Genomic DNA, 20,242 nt, shown 5'->3' with positions numbered 1-20,242 from the left:
TGATCCTATGTTCCTAGGCAAAATGTCAAGTCATACTGTATATGCCCAAACCTATCCCCCATTGCACTCCTGTGGGTGCTTCACACACACAAATTGCCAGGCTGGATCAGACCTGAGGTCCATCTAGTTCAGTATCTTGTCTCCAGCAGTGTCCAGCACCAGGTGCTTCAGAAGAAGGTGTAAGAACCCTGCAGCAGGCAGATGTGGGATCATCTGCCCTGCACATTGGGCTCATCCTGATCTCTAGAAGTCAGCGATGGGCCCAAATCCTGAAGTAGGAGGTTTAACATTTTTGTTGTCATTCATCATGATCACTCTGGATCTGTTCAATCTGTTCAATCAGTTTGTAAAGTTCTTGGCCTCAGTGACTTCCTGTGGCAGTGAGTTCCACAGTGTAATCACACATTGTGTGAAAAAGTATTTCCTTTTTTCAGTTTCCTACCTTTTAATTTAATTGACTGTCCCCTTGTTCTGGTGGTGTGAGACAAAGAGAACAGAAGTTCCTTGTCTACCTTCTCTAGACCATTCATTATTTTATATACTTCACTCAACACAACAGAATGATTTATCTGCCCCAGAAATAAGGAGGAAGCTGAAAGAGGCTGCTGGGCATGGAGGATGGTTCATTCCATTATTTTAATTCATGTTTAGGAGCCCTTTATGGTAGTAATAATAATTAATACTTGCCACTTTTCATGACTTTTCATCTGAAGGTCTCAAAGTACTTTACAATGTTGATGAAGCATTATTATCCCCATTTTACAGACAGGGAAACTGAGGTACCACCCAGTTTACTATTGTGCTTCATAGGCTTTGCCTCCTTTTCCCTTGCACTTCCTTCCATGCTCACTATTTATCGTCTCCTGCCTTCTCTGCCCAGTTGCACAGGCAGAAGGGGAGGAGGGTCAGGCTGTTCAGAATCTGAATATGCTGTGGCATTGTAAAGACGGAGGGTAGGATTTCCTGCCTGTCTTAGTTTGGATGGAGGCTAAGTTGTTATTTCAAGGTGTCAGCTTGTTTGCAATGAGAACAGACAGCTCTATTGCTTTCTTCACAATGTGCCCCTCCTTTAGGTAAAGAGGAGGGCAGGCAGCAGTGGCTGCTGTGTTGCTGCAGGGGACTGTGCCTTAAGGGAGAAGAATACAAACACAAGAACAGAGCCGTGGATGAGGAGGTGGAGACAATATCAGATTTAGGGGGTGGGGTTGGAGGTGGGAGCAGGTGGCGAGTTGTTTATCTGCTCAGCTGTTGTGTGGCTTGAGAGAGACAGAAGCAGCTGGGAGAAGGAAGGAAGGAGCTCAGGGTCTATCAGTTTTTCTGCCTTACAGGTTTATAACCGTTGCAAAACAACTAGAGAACAATTCACCTGGGACACAGGCCACAGCATTCACTAGTATATTTTCCTGTAGGGGCCCTGGCAGAAACCTCCCCCCCGCTCCATGTCTGTGCCCATGTAGGATCTGTGGTATATGTACAGGGGAGCACTGGCAATTGAGGCAGGCACTGGTATATGATTGTGCAAGTCCCCTGGAAGCATCCACTGCTATGTGCCAGCAAGGGCCCTGGCAATGGTTTCTGGGGCATACATTGGTATCTGCTCATGCAAATACCCTGGAAATGTCCCCTGGAGTGGGACAGCTGGGCTCCTGGCAGTGTTTTTGAGAGCATGCTTTATATGCCAATGTAAGTACCCTGGCATTATCTTTTGGGGCTTGCCAGCAGGGTCCCTTGTAGGTGCCTTCTTATTGGCTGAAGCCATGCCAATTGAAGCTTTCCAGCAGCAAAGCTTTCTTCTTCCAGTAACAAAGAGCCAACGTGGGTATTATTATTGATCTATGTCAAGTCTTAATGCTTTTAACAGTGAAGAAAAATACCATTATGAGGCTTAATTTGTTCAAATGGTTTCAGACAGGGTTAATATAACTCATCAATAAATGCCAGTTTTTATTATGTTTTAATTACAATGTAATTTCAACAGGCTAGGCTTGTTCTGGCTGCTCAGTGTATCTAGCGGTTTGTTGTTTTCTTTTAAGTGTATTTCCTTGAGCTTCAGTGATTAACAGGCATAGCAATTGATACATTGCCAGAGAGCCTAATTCGCTCAGTGGACACAGGGATGTATCCCTGTTCCCTGCGATCACTGTGAGTAGCCATCACAGGTTAACATCAGTGAAATAAATGGTAACTAATGCTAGAGTGGGTAAAACATGCCTTCAGGCCAGATTGCTCTCATTGGAATTCTACTGTGTTGTCCAAAGCTGTGCTCTTCCTTTAGGCATTGGTGTGGTCAAGGAGCCTGCAGGTTCCAGCATGCTATGATCCAACTTCACCCAAGTAGCCTTGGGGCTGCTCTTGATTTATTTTATGCGAATTAGTCACTTCCTCCCATGTTACTAGCAAGTTTCCAATGTGGCCTTCATTTGGGCAGAGTCTGAACGTTCCTAGACTGAAGTCTTTGCACCTGTTATGTCGGCCAGCCAGCTTGCCTGCTGCCCCTTATCAGTATACCTTGAAAAATGTTCACCTTGATGCCTTGAAGGAGAAAAGGACAGTCTAGCAAGGCTATTTGTGGATGTTAGTCATCTTTCCTGAGCAAGGAATCCCAAAGACTCCAGCAATCATTGGTAACTTTGATACTCCTTGTCTTGTTACCCTTCAGCATCTAAGAGTGAGGTCTGAATTAGGGTGATGAGATGTCCCGATTTTATAAGGACAGTCCTGATTTCTTATATTGATACCTATTACCCCCCACCCCCATCCCGATTTTTCACACTTGCTGTCTGGTCATCCTAGTCTGAATGCACTTTACAAGATGCTCCTAAGAGCTTATTTCTGGTCCAATTTACATTGGTGTTAATCAGGAAAAAAATGATTGAAGTCAGTGGAGTGAGTTATACTGGTATAAAGTGGCTCAGCTGGGCTCTAAAACTTTTCTTTCTCCAGTGTGGTATCATGAATGAAAAGTAAAGCTATTTTACCCTCGATGTAATTATACAATGCTTAAAACACAGTTTCCTACACTGTGCTTCCTGCCACCCCTGCCCCTAGCCCTACCTGTGTTTCAAAATTATGCTTAAATCTGTTTATTTCTGTAGCACAGGCAATTGCTTTAAGAACTTGCCCTGGCTACACTAACTTTCCACATCACCTTTCATTGCTTCTTTCCAGCAGTGAATCTTCACAAAAGAAAGGAGGGAAAGCAGCAACAAACGTCTGTCTTTCTTTAACACCAAAAAAATCTCTCTCCTCCAGCTCCCTGCACCTTCAAGCAAAGCCAGATGTAGCTGCATCACTATCTGTGTCAAGCATCCAGCCTTTCTCTCTCCCAGAGAGTAAACAGTACAGAGGAACTAGCATATAAACTTCAGGCAAAAACAGGTATAAGTTCTGAGGAGGAATTGCATCCTCCTGAGCAAGAAAGTTGCAGTGCTGTAAATCACCAGTGTAGACAAGCCCTTAGTCTCTTCCTCTGTTCCCTGCCTCATGCACAGGAGCAGGTTGCAGCTTGTAGTAGGTAGAATTAAGGAAGAGAACTCCTCTACCTGTGCAGATATTTGGGGAGCAACAGTATGTGCAGCATAAGTTCTAGAGAGGATAAGTAGTTTTTAATGTGTGGTGGGGGATGAAGGTTAGACAGTGGGGGCAGGCAGTGATGTGAAATTACTAATGGAAAAAATTCCCACATAGACAGGAGCTCATTGGGTTTTCTCCTTCCTTTAAAGCGAGAGAGTGAGCAGGACAGGGATTCTCGGTAAGCCTGAGAGCAGGAGATACAACATGCAGTCTGTTACCCAGTTTGCTTTCTTTTTTTACTGCCCAAGATTGGAGAGAGACGAGAGGTCGGGGAAAAAACAAATAATTGACTTGGGGCCCTGCTAATGTTCTCTATGTGCCTTGCACAGAAACCTTGGAAACAGCCTGGGTCCTGGTCCTGTGGGGTACGGAGCCCCTACTCTGAAGGGTGACATCAATTCCTGACAATTGAGGGCGCTCCGGACCTTGCAGCACTAGCCCTTAGTGACTTGGTGTTACCATACAAAGGTTTTCTTTGCTTTGTCCTTTCAGTTATTGTAGCTAGAAGCCTGGGGTTATGGAAGCAAAGAACATTCCTGGCGGGAGGCAGGGGAGAGATGATGCAGTTCTTACTTAGGGTTACTTGAAAATGAAACCTCAGCTCAGTAGCAGCACAGTTATGGGGGGGAGGTTATTCAGACTGCTGCTGGCTAGCACCACTGACTCCTCTTGCTGATAAGCGGCTGAGCTCACAGCTAAGAGACTTGCTCTGCAACTGATTTGAATTTTAGCAAGTGCACTGGGAATAGCCCAAAGCACCTCGTCTCAGACGGTGGTCACAGGAATTCATGGCTATTATATTTGGCAGCCAGGCAATGATTACAAATCAGTGGCTTCATTCCCTGTGTGATTAATTGTTAACCTGGGAGTGTAGCTTTTTCTCTGGCTCTGCATTACCAGATTCCAGTTCTTGTAACTGTGATTCTCTTTTTAAATGTCATCAGGTGGGTGTAGATGCAGCTCAGGATGGATGAAAAGGCAGCCTGAGGGTGAGTTTATGTGCATAGATGGAGCAAATTGTAGGTGAACTTGATGGGTCACAGGCTGGGATGCTAAGCTGCAAGCACAGGCCACAGCAGACATGCCTCTTCCTCCCCGCAGATCTCCTACTGACCACCTCATTTGTCCAGCCAGACAAAAGTATAAGTTATTTATCAGGCTGGTGGGGATGTTTTAGTTATCCTAAATGTTGTGAGACAGTCAATCCTTAATAACTGATAATACTTACTTATACCCTTTGCATGTTCGGTGTGCTTTACACACACTAACTAATCTTAGATTGTAAGTTCTTTGGGGCATGGACTGTCTTTTTGTTCTGTGTCTGTACAGTGCCTAGCACAATGGGGTCTTGGTGCACAACTGTGGTTGATAGGTATTATGGTTATACAAATAAATAATCATAATTTTCACAGTGCCACTGTGAAGTATCATCCCCATTTTACAGATAAGGATACTGGAGTAGAGAGGTTAAGTAACTTGCCCAAGGTCACACAGCTTGCCAGTGGCAGAGCCAGGACTAGAACACCAATCTTCCAACTCTCAAACCACTATTCAGGGCACATCTTTCCACTTTCATTGTGGATTAGCAAAGCTGCTTTTAAAAAATGGGTTAGTAGGAACACATTGCCCAGACACGATTTGTGTATGCTTTTCCTTGATTTTCACATTGCCCTGCAAACCATAAAAGTGTCCTAACATTTCTTTTGGGCTAATGCAATGATGTTGTGTTGCAACATTATCATGCTGAGCTGCGATGCAATGGTCCTGAAAGCGGAAGCTGGAGAAGAAAGATGAACTTTGCAGAATGAATGAATAAAATGAAAACTGGCTCTCTTGGGTTGGAGTATGGGAATGAAATTGCATCAATGGTACTTCACTGAGAATACTTGCCTGCTGCTAAAAGACAATTGAAAGCTTTGTAAAAGTCCTCTTTCCCACAGTGCAACAGGGCACAAATGTGCCTTTAAAGTTGTGTTATGGAGCCACACACCATGTTATCCAGTGGTAATGTGGACAAGGCTTTAGTTTTCTCCAGTGGGTCTTGGTTGAATGAGAGAAGTGAGGGATTGGCAGAATTGGGGTTAGAGGTGGTTGTTTATGGAAAAGACCTCCTAGTTAATCTGTACTGATCCTCTGTATTGTTCAAGTTTCCCTATGTCATACCTGGCTTTCCAAGGAGGCCTAAAATTAAGGCCCTGACATTAAAAAAACCATGATATTCACAAGGATAGGCCTGTTAACTCTGGTGTCTGGCTAAATTCCAGCTTGAGTAATTACATTTTATCTCGCTAAATTCCCCTCTGCTTTCCATCTTGTTCACTGCTGTGGGCTTAAAATGGCTGTCATGTTTCACCCTAGAGAGGGCTATGTTTTAGTAGCAGGTGGAGTGACTTCTATATGGATAGTTGGTACAGCTTGGTTAATAAAGTGTTTTAGGATCCTTTTACATAATGATATAAATGCAATCTCATTGTGGTTATTCCCGCTAGTGCAGAGTTCTCAAACTTTTTCACAGGACACCTGTCCCCCTATTTATGATCTCACAGATTACCTCCCCTTGCATTTACAGACAATCCTCATGGCAACTACTGCAATTGCTTACATAGAAAAGTCTTGCTAGGGAAGTATTTTGTGCATTTTTAGCTTAAATGAAATTTAGCAGATGGGATGTAAGGCTGAGCGAATACTTTGTGACTAGCTGGCTATCTGAGAACCACCAGTCAGTGCTTTGTGGACTACGGTTTCTCCGTACATGTGTCTTGTCTAATCTCTTAGCTCTCTACACTGATGATGTCTCAACACTCTTCTCTTGGAGTCTGTCTCTAATGCCCTATTTCTCTGTAAAGACATTTTTCTTAATGCGTAACCTGAATTTGGTTTTATGGTTCTAGCTCTAGGCTGTTGCTCTCTGCTTTACTACTTTCAGATAATTGGAGTAATTCCCTTCCTTCATCTATATTGTTCCCTTGAAGGTATTTATAGACAGAGCTCTTGTTCCTGCTGAACTTTCTTTTCTAGTCTACATGCATTTCTCTTTCCTCACCTCTCCTCAAACACTTTATTCTCTGATCCTTGTATTGTTTTTAGGGAACTAATAGTTGCTATTATTACTGTGCGTCTCTCGTGTTCAGTGAGAGGTTATACTCTCCAGTTCCTTGAAACTGCCCCAGAGGAGAGACCATCTGAGGCTGTATCCACACTAAAAAACATTCTGCCATGTTTAAGTTGGCCATCAAGCATGGATCCCTGATGCCCTCCATATATGCTCCCTCAGCTGGAGTTGAAAACAAGGCTCAGTCAAAGTTAACAGTTGTTGCAAGACAGTGTGGTAGATCCCTGATAGAACTACAGATAGGCCACCCCTTCATACCACAGGTGTTGAACTCCATTCACCTGTGCGCATCCATGAGAAACCATTGTCACTTTCGGCTGAGTGGAGTCAGAGTGGGAAGAGACAGGTCTGGCACCTGTTGTCGAATACAGCTGGAATTTTCAGAGGGCAGCCACACTAACAGGGGTTTAAGCCTCAGGGACCTGATTCTGATCATGGTTAGTACCAATTAGTGCCCGTTGAAATCTTGCAATATAAAGCATTATTAAAAATTACTTGTTTGGAGATTGGTTTTTGTTTTTGTTTTCAAGAACTGCTGATTTTTTTCATTTTTTGGTGAAATTTGTAATTTAAATTGTAACCCCTTTGGGGTTTAGAGAGTATGACCCCTTTAAATCCTTTTCCCCGGGGGGCGGGAGAGAGTAAGAAAAAAGGAGGGAAAATCCAGGGGGTGGGACTGGAGCTCCAGGGAGGGAGAGAGGCAGCTGGCAGGCCCTGGAGAAGGAAGAAGGAGAACCTGCCTGAGGCGGACAGGTCTAATCAGGGACAGCCCAGGACAGGAGCCAGGAGGAGCCCTGTGCCAGGGAGGAATCGCCCGAGAAGGACAGGCCGGAGCTGGACCCAGTATCACTGCTGCCCAGAGCTGCGTGGGGCTGTGAGTACTGGGGCTTGTGACTCTGCATTGGGAACAAGGAGGGAGGCTGTAGCTAGTTAAGTGGGGAGGTGGTCGCTCTGTGGGGCTTTGCAGAGAGCGGCAGAAGAGGACGCTGGAGGGGTTTGCTGGGGAGAGTTCACCGGCGCCGAAGACGACCAGGAGCACCCAAGACTCAGCACTGGACTGGAACTTTGCTCAGGACTCCTGAACTCTGTGTGCAGACACATTGCTCAGTGTCTGCCCTTCCAGACTGTGCCACCACTGGGCCTAAGGGGTCTTGGTTTGGATGCAGCCCTGTTTTACTGCTCCCCTTATATTCCCCTTGTTGTATTTCTCCTCTCATCCCTCTGTAAATAAATATCTCCCTTTGTTATATCCATTGTATGTTCCTGTGGGTGGGTATGTGTTCACTCTGGGGGGTTTGGAACAGGTGCCCCTGGGGTGGAAGGCATTTCTCCTGCTGCATTCCTGCACATGCCTTCTCGGCCAGAGCTGCCCGCAGAGCAGACTCCATCTTGGCCACGAGGGCGCTAAAGTTACAAAATCATTATCTAGATCGGGGCGGGCAAACTTTTTGGCCTGAGGGCCGCATCAGGTTTTAGAAATTGTATGGAGGGCTGGTTAGGGGATGGGGGCATCGCCCGCTCCCTCCCATCTGCCCCCCGATGGCCCATCCCCGGGACTCCTGTCCCATCCAACTTCCCATGTTCCCTGATGGCCTCCTGGGACCCCTTCCCCATCCACCCCCCTGCTTCCGGTCCCCTGACTACCCCCGGATCCCCGATCCCTGACTGCCCCTCGCGCCCCATCCAACCGCCCGCCGTAGTTTGCCTGCCTCTGATCTAGATTGTTGTTCATTTTATGTACTGAAAACAGTCTTTAATAAAGACAATTTCTAACATTTTTGATTTAAAATGTTTAAAAAAACCCAAAAGGGGTCCATTTTGAACCACGCAAAGTGGAAACCCCTCAAAATTATAATAATCGTCATGATTTCTTGTGTGACCAGTTCTGATGCTAGTATTCCTCAGAGTTACTCCTGATTTACATCTAGTGTGACAGCAGAATTGGCCCTGTGTGCCAAATTCAGCTCTTGTAAAAATGGAATTATATCAGGGATGACTTTGGCCCAGTTTTCTTATAGTCAATGTTGATTGGACAAAAACCATTAAAAGTGTGTTTAAATATGACTAGCTGGGGATCTCGTCTAAAAAGGTCTTTTAAATGATGTTTGCAATGTAGCTGTTCCTGGTCTTCAATAGCCAGGCAAAACTGTGTTTAAACTGGCTTACCCTGAACTGTGTTAAAATAGCTCAGCAGATGTGTATTTCTGTGGCAGTTTGGGTGGGGCCTCAGAGTAGGAAGCAATGCAGTTTATAAAATAGCCTGGGCCCAGGCCTCTCCTGGGAGTACATTTGTCATCTATGTAAAACTGTCAGATTATGAGTGGGTGGCAGTTACACAGAGATGACAATGACTCCTCACATGAGGGCAATGAAGAGGTTAAAATTTAGCAGATAGGATAGAAGGATGAGGAAATGCTATGTGACCAGCTGGCTATCTGAGAACCATCAGAGAACACTCCTTTCCTCTGACCATATTCTGTGTGGAGGATATGTCGAATGTTTCTGCTGCTCTGGGTCTCCATTTCCCATTCTCCATGCAGCTCTGGAGTGTCCTCCTGCTAGCTCAGCCTATTGTTACCTCAGCCCTCTTCACCTGGCCTGCCAAGGCTTTCTGCTCCTTACATTCCTTTAGTTTCTTTTTCTCATAACCTTTCCTGCCCCCCTCCCCTCCTCTTTTAAAATATATTCCTGCAGTCTCTAGACGAGCCATAAGCATAAAAGTGAAACTGAAACAAGGAATTGGAACTGTCAGTGTTGGCTTGTTTGATTTGTTCCATGTTTTAATAGCTGCTTTGCTTTGTGCCTATTTGTCTGAAGGAGCGGTGACTAGGACCTGCTATCTCGGTTGCAGCTGGATGATCTCTGGATGGAAGGAAGAGAAAATCGACAGTAAGTGGGTCTGTCTCACTGTGGCTGTTGTGTTGTTTTTTTAAGATGCTTTTGCTATGCTGGGATCAGAACTGGCTGGCTCTAGAGCTGTATCTAACCCCTTCATTCCAGAGCTAAATTGTATAGGAGATTCCATCTTGCTGCCAGCTATAGTGTGGGAGAGGAGTGTGATGGGGCAGCAGGCAAAAAGGGGGAAGTTGGGTAGAGGACTGAAGCAGGAAATGTATATGGGGATGTAATATGTAGGGAACTATCTTGCAGCCCTGAATCCTTCTCAAGACTGGGTTGGTCTGATGTGATTAGGAACCCTCCAGACTGGTGCCCATTGCTGGAAGATTGTATTCCAACAATGCTCTTTGGGGAAGGAGAGTAATTTCTCATGTGTCTGTCTTCTCTGACTCACCACATTCTCTCCCCTCTACCAGTTCTTATGGTGCCAGTAGTTGTGGCAGATGGTATCTGGGCAAGAGAGATGTCTGACTCCTGGTGTGAAGGTGGGGTGTTAGTGCACTGTGGAATTGACCTATCTCATAGAGCTGGAAGGGACCTTGAAAGGTCATTGAGTCCAGTCCCCTGGCTTCACTAACAGGACCAAGTACTGTCTCTGACTTTTTTTGGGCCCAGATCCCCCTCAAGGAGTGAGCTCACAACCCTGGGTTTAGCAGGCCAATGCTCAAACCACTCAGCTATCTCTCCCCCCTGAGTTTGATGTGAAGTCCCATTTTAACTGTGAGAATGCATTTTGCTGTGGGATCAGCACAGTCTCTCCTGGACTGTCGAATAACAGAACCTGAATGCTTCTGAAGTTCAGCATACTCTGTATGACAACAAACCTGTCTCCTTATCCCCCTCCACCCAGCCTCCCGCACATACATACTCTGACCTACAGGCTGGCCCAGGAGCATGGTGCCGGGTCTTTAGGTGTCCCTTAGTCGGTCTGTTAACCATAGGGCTAGCTCAGAAGCATAATGTCTTGACCTCACAAATCTCTGCTTCTAGGGCCAGTCCTTTGCCACAGACCCCCTTCCCATAGCACTGAGTAAGCTGGACAGTGTGATGCACTGTCAGCCTGATCCAACAGGGATAAATCCTCTCCTCACAGGATCTTACTGCCTACTTGAATGGTTATGAATCAAATGCATTTCAAAACTGACTGATTCCTTTGAATACTTGGGAATGTCAGATATTTCCCTGGATTCATCTCAGATTCTCCTACCCTCCTCGCAAGGGCCCTTGAGCAGGAAGGCCTAGCATACATCATCCTGCCACTTCTTTGTTAAAGATCCAATACACCACCCTTGAGATATCACCTTTTGACCTGCACTTACAGCTCTGATTGTTTTTTCCCCAGGTGTGTCCATGACATGAAGCCTCAGGCTGGTTGGCTGGTGTTCCTTGTTCTGAGTCTGGTTCCTCTTTGCCTTCCCATCCCTTTGCGGGACTCCCTGATTGAGCAGGAGAACGTCCGCCGGATAGGCGGCAACCTGTTGCTGGGGATGCAGGAAGAGCAGGTCAATGAGTATCTAATAAGCCTCAAGGAGAAGGAAGTGGCCAAGGCCTGGAAGACTGGATATTTCCCACCCAGCATGCACTTCTTCAGGGCCAAAGGCTTCATTGATCAAAGTGAAGTGTTCAGCATCTTGAAACATATGCCGAAAGGTAGGGATTCTGGCCTGAGAGTTCTTGGTTGACCCAATGCTTTCTGTGATAAAACAGAGACCAGGAGGGGGGCAAGAATCTGTCAGTGTGAAACCCCTGGTGCACCCAAACTAAAAGGACCTTATAACAGGTGCTGAGTAGAGCAACTTCAGATCCTGAAAGGAGCTGTATTAGGGCTGGCTCTTTTGGGCTGGGGGAAAGGAGGAATTACACTAGCCAGGGAGGGTTTCCAAACATGTGGGTATCCTGTATAACTGTACAGCATGGACCTTTCCAGCACCATTTACCTCACTTGGGAGGAGAAAGAAGACAAAATAACATAATATGGGAAAGACACTGACCTCTGCGTAGTGCGCTTCAGCGCTGGGGGTGCTCATCCTTCCAATGCGTCCCAGGCCTGCCACAGATCTTGTATAAACAAACATGATGCCACGTGGTGTTGTTCACATGTCCTTATACAAGTAGCTGTGTACAGCATAGATCTATTAATGCATTGGAGACTGTGTTAGGGTGACCAGATGTTCTGATTTTATAGGGACAGTCCTGATATTTGGGGCTTTTTATAATATGGGCCCCTATTACCCCCACCCCCTGTTCCGATTTTTCACACCTGCTGTCTGGTCACCCTAGACTGTGTTTGTATGATCTATAGAACGTCTATATGAAAACTGAATTTCTGTTAGGGCTTTTCAGTTGAGACCTTAAAAACTGAGTTCTGATCCACACAGATGAGAGAGATCTCTGTTTGTAAGTGCAGGAATTTTCCCTATGGTCCTTGGCTGAAACTTCCCCTCCCTTCACCTTTGTGCAGCATGCTATGTACAAAACTGGCTACAGGCTTTCACCTCAGAGATGGCTGCATTACACCATATGGTGCATACATAGTGTGTAAAGTGCTTTGGGATGATTTAGGATGAAAGACACTATATGAGTGTAAAATACATGCACACTGTCATCCTAAGCATTTGTTTTGCTAACAGTCTGGAACATGTCAGCATTCTAAGAATTAATCCTTAATAACTATAATATACTGAGTGGTTGGGTGGATATTTTTGACCATCTAAAATCTAAGCCATCCAGTCTAACCAGCAGGGAGTTAGCTATTGCTGACTCTCTGAATTGCTGTGACCTTGACAGTTCCATGTGGGAAGCAAGGAGTTAATGTATTTGTACATCTGAAGGCCTTGACTCTCAGCTGACTAACTTCTCTCTACCCTTCCACTTCTCTCTCTGATGCAGTGAAAAGTATTTTAATTAGGCTTCCTTTTCTAGGTGAAGACAGAAGGCTTTCACTTTGAAACTTGAGAACATACTTCCCTCTTGTGCAATGCATTCTCCTTTCAGACTGATCTGTTCTAGGTACCAGATCCCAGATTGGAATCCTCTCAGTCTGGTTATTGGGGTGCAAGGCGAAGCCTTGCTCTGGGGAAAATTTGTGGAGAGCACTTTTATACAAAAAGTAAACTGCTTAGCTCCCACCATTCTGAATTGGTCTGTTGTTTCTGTCTGACTAAGAGCCATGTCCCTAATCTGCTAGCTTGTCCCTGCGGTGATGTCAGACTCCGGGGTTTATGGCATCATGATTGGTTACCACAGAAATAACTGAGATGTTCAACTCACCATTATCCCTTCACTGCTGGGATATTTGCGGTTTAAAAATATAAGTATCTTAGCTTTTTAAAAAAATGGCAAGGAAAATTTTTCTTTTTGCTTTTACATCCCTTTCCTCCAAAGGATCTTAGATTAGGGGGGGAAGAGGGATAGCTCAGTGGTTTGAGCATTGGCCTGCTATAAACCCAGGGTTGTGAGTTCAATCCTTGAGGGGGGGGCCACTTAGGGATCTGGGGCAAAAATTGGTCCTGGGGGCTGGACTTAATGACCTTTCAAAGTCCCTTCCAGTTCTAGGAGATTGGTATATCTCCTGTTATGTTATATAACTTGCTTCCAAGCACTAGTGAATCTCCTGTAGCTTCTTTACAGTATTTATAGTAAGTCCTTTGTGAAAGGGATTGTCTCTATATTTGTACAGTGCCTAGCACATTGGGGCCCCGATCAAGGGTGGAGCCTCTGACCATTATGTTAATACAAATATTAAATTGTAATATTAACTCCAGACTGCATATAGGAAACTAAGGCACAGAAAGTGCTGTCTAGATTTTGGAGACCCAACTTTAGATTGCTTTGGCCTGCTTTTTCAAAGGTGCTAAACCACCATAGTTCTACTTAAATCAGGAACTTTTTTTGCTCAGCACTTTGAAAGTCAGGCAATTTAAAATTGGACACACAAAATCAGAGAGTGCTTTTGAAACTTTGGCCTTATGTGACTTGTCCAAAGTCACACACAAAAATGTGTAGCAGAGCCTAGGACAGATCCCAGATCTTCTGACCTGCAGCCTTGCATCCTAACAACTAAGTCATGTTTGCTTTAAGTCAAATACTCTAATAATGTAACTATTGTGTTTATAAAGTGCCTCTTGACACTCAAGGAGTTCAGGGTAATCTACAATCAATTAAACTGCTGTGATATGCAAATTAATATATAAAAAAAATCCAGATGCCACAGTATCTTTTAAAAAGGAAGGTTTTACACAAGAGCTAACATTTTTAAAAAATCTCTAGACAAGAAGAGTTCTAGGATGATATTTGATAATGCAGAGGGATGGTCTGAACTGTGTGTGTGAGGAGAATGAGTTTCACACTCCATGGACTGTGGCAGTAAAAGCTCTGCCAGTTGCCAATTTACTGCAGGATAGTGGGGGTAGTGATGGCAAGCAGCAGATAAGGTGTAAATTTTGGTCAGGGTAATTAGCCTTTGGAACAATTTACTAAGGATCGTGATGGATTATTCTCCATCACTGACAATTTTTAAATCAGGAATAGATGTTTTTCTAAAAGATCTGCTCTAGGAATTCATTTTGGGGAAGTTCTATGGCCTGTGTTGTACAGGAGGTCAGTGGTTATCACAGTCATCGCTTCTGGCCTTGAAATCTATGAATACAAGACAGAAATGTGTGTGTGTTTGATTAAGTAGTAGAGATGAATAGAGGTCTCTGTTCTGACCTCAGAATTCCCCAACATGTCAGTATCTGAGGTTTTGATCTGGCCCACAGTAAAAATAGGGGCTAGATGAAGAAAATCACATCTGAATCCAAACTGCTTAGATCCAGAGATTTGATTCAGGTCTGTCTGTTAAATAGTATGTATTGTAAAGTGCTGCTTAGTGTGAAAGTTCCTCTTTAAATCAGTGGGGTGTGAGCCAGCTCTCTCATGGTGAAGTGTGTCTGAAAGACCTTTAATAACTCAGTGCATTTTCCATCCCAGTGGAGAAGTAGAGCATAGAACTCCCTATTGATTTCCCCCCTCCCCTCAAACTGAGCCATCACGCTCTGCCTGCCCTGTGTTTGATGTGGAATGTGCCATCTGTGTCTCACATGGGGGGAGGCAGGGCAGGTTTGCAGTCTTGCTGCTGTGGGGGCTGCTCATGACTGTATCTATGAGACCCTCCAGGCACACCCACATGGGTGGATTTAATTGTCGTCATGTTGACCCTCCTTCCCCTTCACTTCAGCAGCCCTTTCTTGTTATGTTTGCCCTTTCCCCCACAGGTGCTGTCTTACACCTGCATGACTATGCAATATTGAGCGTGGAGTGGCTGGTGTACAATGCCACCTACCTACCTGACTGCTATATCTGCTTCACCCATGTGGGTACTGTTCAGTTTAAGTTTTCCAAGCCTCAACCACCCAGCCCAGTGCCACCGGACTGCTCAGAGTGGGTGTTGCTAGAGACTTACCGGAAGCAGCTGCACAACATCAGTGAGTTTGATAACAGGTGTGTGAGCAATGATCTGAGGCACTCTGGAGTTTTATAACACTATTATTCTTTGCTTGCTGGTCATTTGCTAACAAAGCACATGTTTTGCCAGGTCACTCTGGCCCATCGTCCTCCTGGGGTGGCTGCTCTGGAAACTGGACTCTCAATTTAAAATTACATTTTACACACAGACAGACGACTGTCAATTTAAAATTGCATTTTACACACACACACACACACACACACACACACACACACACACACACACACACACACACACACACACACACACACACACACACACACACACAGTAACAAGCATGTTATAGTTGCAAAGTCAAACAAGCATAAATTAGGGAATGCACTGTCTATCTTGTGTACTGAATGAGACTGGGTTCCTGTGGAAAAAATAGTACAGTGAAACCCTGCTATAACATGATGATTGGGGTCCAGAAAATTGGATCGCGCTAAATGCGGGGTCGTGGTATAGTGGGGTTTACCATTTCAAGCTGGTCAGTTTCAAGCCGGTCGATTTCTCTTGGGCAGAAAACTACTTTCATGTGCGAACTGCCCATAACAGTAACTGAAAGGGTGCAGCTCCAGCAGCAGGGTACTCTCAGCCATACAGTGAGACAGGGAAACACTTGGGGAGAGTAGGGGAGAGGTGCAAGGGCCAGAGGAAGCATGAGGAGCAGCTAGGAAGGAGAACAGCTCTTCTCACCAAAAGGGTAGCGGGAGTACGGGGGAAGAGGCCGTGGGGAAGGCACATTCCTTTTTTTTCCCCCTTTTTCCTTTTTTTCTTTTTTGTGCTTTGGCGGCGCTCCGGCTGTTTTTTTTTTTGTGCTTCAGCAGGGCGCTGGTGTTTTTTTTCTTTTTTCTTTTTTGCACTTCCGTGGTGGTCTGGACGCTTTTTTTTTTTTTTCTTTTTTGGCCTGGGGTGGCTGGAGCCACCATACAATCGCGTTATAGCCGAATTTGTGTTATTGTGGGGCGCATTATAGCAGGGTTTCCCTGTATGTTATCCTGTAATGAAAAACTTTCCCATAATGCATGAGCACAGGGAACCTTAATTCTGGCTTTTCCTAACTTTTGAGTGCTTGACTGTCCAATTTTTCAAAATGTAATATACACAAATATTTAAACAGAGACTGTTTGCTCCTTAGGGCACTGATCACTTATCAGATGGAAGATACCTTGGAATGGAGCATTAATGATTTGTGAGACAGTTCAGACTGAGAAGCTATCAAGCATTAAAATGCCAGTTAGTGCAGCTCCCCTTCTTTTGCTAAAAGCAGAGGGAGAGTTCTGCCTTCTGTTGGGCTAGAGAGCACTGGTTCCCCAGAGCATCCCTTCCTCCTCAGATGGTGAGCTGAGAAGTCAGCAGGCTGAGGAAACTGGAAATGGAATCAGAAGGAGAAGGTGATGCTGGGGCTGAGGAGTTTCTAGGGCTCCCAGCCTTGCTTTATAGTAGGCTAAGAAGCAGCAGCACCTCATGGGAGAAGCAGATGTTTGCCAGCAGCAAGTCCCATCTCCATCAGGTTCTTCTAGAGGAAAGCTGTTCCCCTGCTGGCTTTCCACCCCTTCCAAGGTAGAGTGGGGAAAAGGGAGACCATGACACCAGCTCACATGGGGGTGCTTCTCCAGAAGAGGGGGAGAGAAATAATAGACGAGGGATTTTACATCAAATCTCCTTTTGAAATATCTGAACAGAAGTAATTGCCCTGGATGTTTCAGTGTGCTCCGAGGAACATCCCTCGAGCCCCCTATTCTGTTTTATTTTGCAGAATACAGACTCTCCCTCCTGATCTAATCAAGAGAACCCCATTTATAGGAATAAGGGTAGGAAAGCACCAGGGAAGTACCTCTGCAGAGGACGCCACACCACATGCTTGGCTGTGCTGGCTAGCAGCCTGCTTGGAACATGAACTTACTTCAGAGACACTTATCTTTTATTTTACAGTAATACCTAGAAGCCCCAACTGAGTTAAGGGACCCATTGTGTTAGGTAATGTACAGACTCATAGCCCTGCTCTACACTAAGAATTTACATTGGTATAGCTATGTCTCCCAGGGGTGGGAAAAATCCAGGCCCCTGAGAGATGTAGCCTTACTGACCTAACCCCCAGTGTAGACTGCACTAGGTCAGCAGAAGAATTCTTCCATTGCCCTACCTACTGTCTCTCAGGGAGCTGGATTACCTACGCCCATGGGAGAACCCCTCCTGTCAGTGTACACAATGTCTACACTGAAGTGCTGCAGCTGTAGTATTTTAAGTGTAGGCAAGCCCATAATAAGAGACTGTCCCTGCCCCAAAGAAGCAATCTAAATACACAACAGAATAGGGGTTGGAAACAGGCACAGGGAGGTGAAGCGACTTGCCCAGTTCACCCAGCAGCAGAGGCAGGAACAGAAGCCAGGTCTCCTGAAACCCAGCATACAGGTGTATCCACAAGACTGTGCTGCTTCTCACAACCTTTAAGAGGTCCATCACCACAAGATGCAATGTCCCCACATAAAGTCCAGGCACATGATCACAGCCACCATACTGAGGAGCTCCCCTCTTATTTTGATCTCTTCCCTGGGTACTAATCTGGGGGTTGGGGAGGTATTCTGGGAATGGAGGGATTGGTGTCTTACCAGGAAAGAGCCCCAATCTGCTATGTCTCAGTTTCTGGAAATGCTCCCAGTCCCTTGAACATTTGCCCCGCAAGTGACCTCCTTTCCTTCTGTTTGCCCTGAGCATCAACAGGCTGAAGGAAAGAAGATGTTGGGGTGGGTGGGAACTGATGGTTAGCTGGGTGCCTGCAAATATGTGTCAAGGGCATATGGCATCTGGGGAAGGTCCAGGCTCTCTTATGTACAAGACGGGGAGGATCAGCAATCATGAGGGGAAGGGAGAAAGTGTTTCCAGGGGCTGTACCCCTTCCACTAGTTTTCAATGTGAAATTGGAATGAAGGACTGGAAACAGACAAACCAAACAACCCCTACAATCAAACTGTTTACTTTCAAGTTTAAAAGTGGTGTGGGGAAGACAGGTTACTACAATAGCCTTCCTTCCAAAAATTACAGTGTGGTTATCGCATCTGACGAAGTGGGTATTCACCCACGAAAGCTCATGCGCCAAAACGTCTGTTAGTCTATAAGGTGCCACAGGACTCTCTGCTGCTTTTAGTGTGGTTATGAAGATAGAACCACTTCCTAAAAGTAGGGATGTCATTTGCTATGGGGAAGAAAGACAGTTGCCTCCCCCGCAACTTTTCATAGGTGTACATCCTATATACCCCCCCTCCACTATTGCAGGATATGATATAGTCACATATAATGTTCTGTATGCTGACACACAACTTTGCCTCCCTCTCCAGACTATTTTTGAAATGATGCCCCTGCTGAAGGGTGATCTGCAAAGTTAAAGGGACATGTCTTTATATTTTTTGCTGCTTTGTAATGTAGAGAGGCCCTGGAAGAGTGTGTGTTATTTCCCCCCAACTCCGTTCTTTTTTCTGTTTGTTTTTCATATTAGAAATTCAGGTCTTGTCTGACTTGACCCTAGAGTACTCTGCGGGGGCTGGAGAGCTAGTGAAGTGGTGATATTGCAAGAGACTGAATGCCGAGCAACAGAGAGGGGAAGAGGTTCATGGTCAGGGAGTTTAGAAACATTTTAAAAAATCCTCCCCTATTTAATTCCAATGATTAACACTTTGGAAGGACTTTTTTTGTTAAATATTCAATACCTCTGATGCTGTGGTTTAGTTGAGTGCTCACAATAAACATTCTCGGAGACACTGAGGGAAGCAAAGTTAACATTGCTGATATTCATTCATAAGGTGAAAGAGCTCCATGGCCAGGGCCCAGCATATCTAAAAGATTGGCTAAAGCTCCAGGATGTAGACTTCACTCCGTGAGCACAATGGAACTTTCTGCCATAAGGGTAAAGCTCGTCAGTGTAGGAGATGGAGCTTTCTTGGGTGCTGGTCTCAGGCAATTTCCATGGGAATCAAGGACCATCACAAACCTCACCACCTGCTCCAAGTGCCGGGTGCACTTCTTCAGCCTACTTTCTTTAACAGAAACTCAGAGCAGAGTGTGTGTTACCAAACCAAAACTTCATTGCACTTTCAGTTCTCCCCTTAGAAAGAGAATGAGAGAGAAAATGAACCACGTGATAGATGCTAGTCATGTTGCTTAATATATCACTGGAAGGTGCTTAGATACTATGGTGATGTCTGCAGTCTAAGGACCCATGTAGAATAGAAAACAAGCAATCAAACCTTTCAGGCCTTCATTCTACACCATAAAGAAGCAAAAAACAAGGTTACTCACCTTTGTAACTGTTGTTCTTCGAGATGTGTTGCTCATATCCATTCCAGTAGGTGTGCGCGCGCCGCGTGCACGTTCGTCGGAGACTTTTACCCTAGCAACACTCGGTGGGCCGGCAGGGCGCCCCCTGGAGTGGCGCCGCCTGCATGGCCTGATATATACCCTGCGCCCGACCGCGCTTCCTCATTTTCTTGCCGGTACTCCGAAGAGGGGAAGGGGCGGTGTGGCAATGGATATGGCAACACTCTCGGAAGACAACGTTCAAAGTGGTATAACCTTGTTTTCTTTCTTGGTGTTGCTCTATCCATCCAGTTAGGTGTTCCGGCTTTACTAGGGCTGGTGGGGTCCGGAGTGAGATTTGTTTGCGGCAGCTAGACAGCTGTACGAAGGCGTCTGATGTCTCGAGATTGTGTTCAACCAGCGTTCTAGTTGCGATGTTAAAAGTGGTGCACGGACAGCGGTAGCCGTCCGGATATGTTTTCCGGATGGGCTTTGGGCAGGCAACGCAGCCCGAAGAGCTTTGAGCGATGATAGGTGCGGTGATCCGCCAAGCGGGACGTGAGCCATTCGTAGCATGTCGGACTACACGATGTTCCCATGATGAATCGCTGTGAAGTTAGGGACCTTTCTACGCTCTGCCACCTCTGGTAACTGGCGAGCGTTGAGGCTTTAGTCCTGTTGATGTAGAATGCCAGGCCGTGCGGACATCTAAGTGTGGCAGCTGCTGGGTCCTGGGGTTGTGTGAGCCTTCGGGAAGAAGGACCGCAGGTGAATTTTGATTTAAGTGAAATGGTCGAGGACACCTTCGGAAGGAAGTGCTGGGTGTGGTCGAGTGCACCTTATTTTGTGAAGATGGTGTAGGTTAGGTCTACGACCAA

At 45.6% G+C, this 20,242-nt stretch overlaps 1 protein-coding gene and 1 long non-coding RNA gene across 4 annotated transcripts in view; both read left to right on the top strand.

Annotated features, from left to right (window-relative positions):
• Positions 1–1,256: 1,256 nt before the first annotated feature.
• Positions 1,257–7,276, top strand: LOC116834357 (uncharacterized). Of its 2 annotated transcripts, XR_012655044.1 has the most exons (4): positions 1,257–1,328; positions 3,253–3,378; positions 4,518–4,562; positions 6,500–7,276. It is a non-coding gene; the product is annotated as an uncharacterized LOC116834357 (long non-coding RNA). The 2 variants fall into 2 exon arrangements; XR_004375917.1 differs by lacking the exon at positions 6,500–7,276 and having other exon boundaries at positions 4,518–4,786.
• A 123-nt stretch (positions 7,277–7,399) lies between these two features.
• Positions 7,400–20,242, top strand: part of ADA2 (adenosine deaminase 2) — a 40,682-nt gene continuing 27,839 nt past the window's right edge. Inside the window, exons 1-4 of one of the 2 annotated variants that reach the window (XM_032796391.2) lie at positions 7,400–7,559; positions 9,503–9,574; positions 10,926–11,233; positions 14,839–15,064. In XM_032796391.2, coding sequence (XP_032652282.1) covers positions 9,552–9,574; positions 10,926–11,233; positions 14,839–15,064 — 557 coding nt within the window. In that variant the 5' untranslated portion in view covers positions 7,400–7,559; positions 9,503–9,551. Of the gene's footprint in view, positions 7,560–9,182; positions 9,575–10,925; positions 11,234–14,838; positions 15,065–20,242 lie in introns of those variants that run through there. The other variant, XM_032796390.2, reaches the window with a different exon arrangement.

This window comes from Chelonoidis abingdonii, chromosome 1 (assembly GCF_003597395.2).
Source record: "Chelonoidis abingdonii isolate Lonesome George chromosome 1, CheloAbing_2.0, whole genome shotgun sequence".
Taxonomy (NCBI): domain Eukaryota; kingdom Metazoa; phylum Chordata; order Testudines; family Testudinidae; genus Chelonoidis; species Chelonoidis abingdonii.
This window is presented reverse-complemented; position numbering and strand designations above follow the sequence as displayed.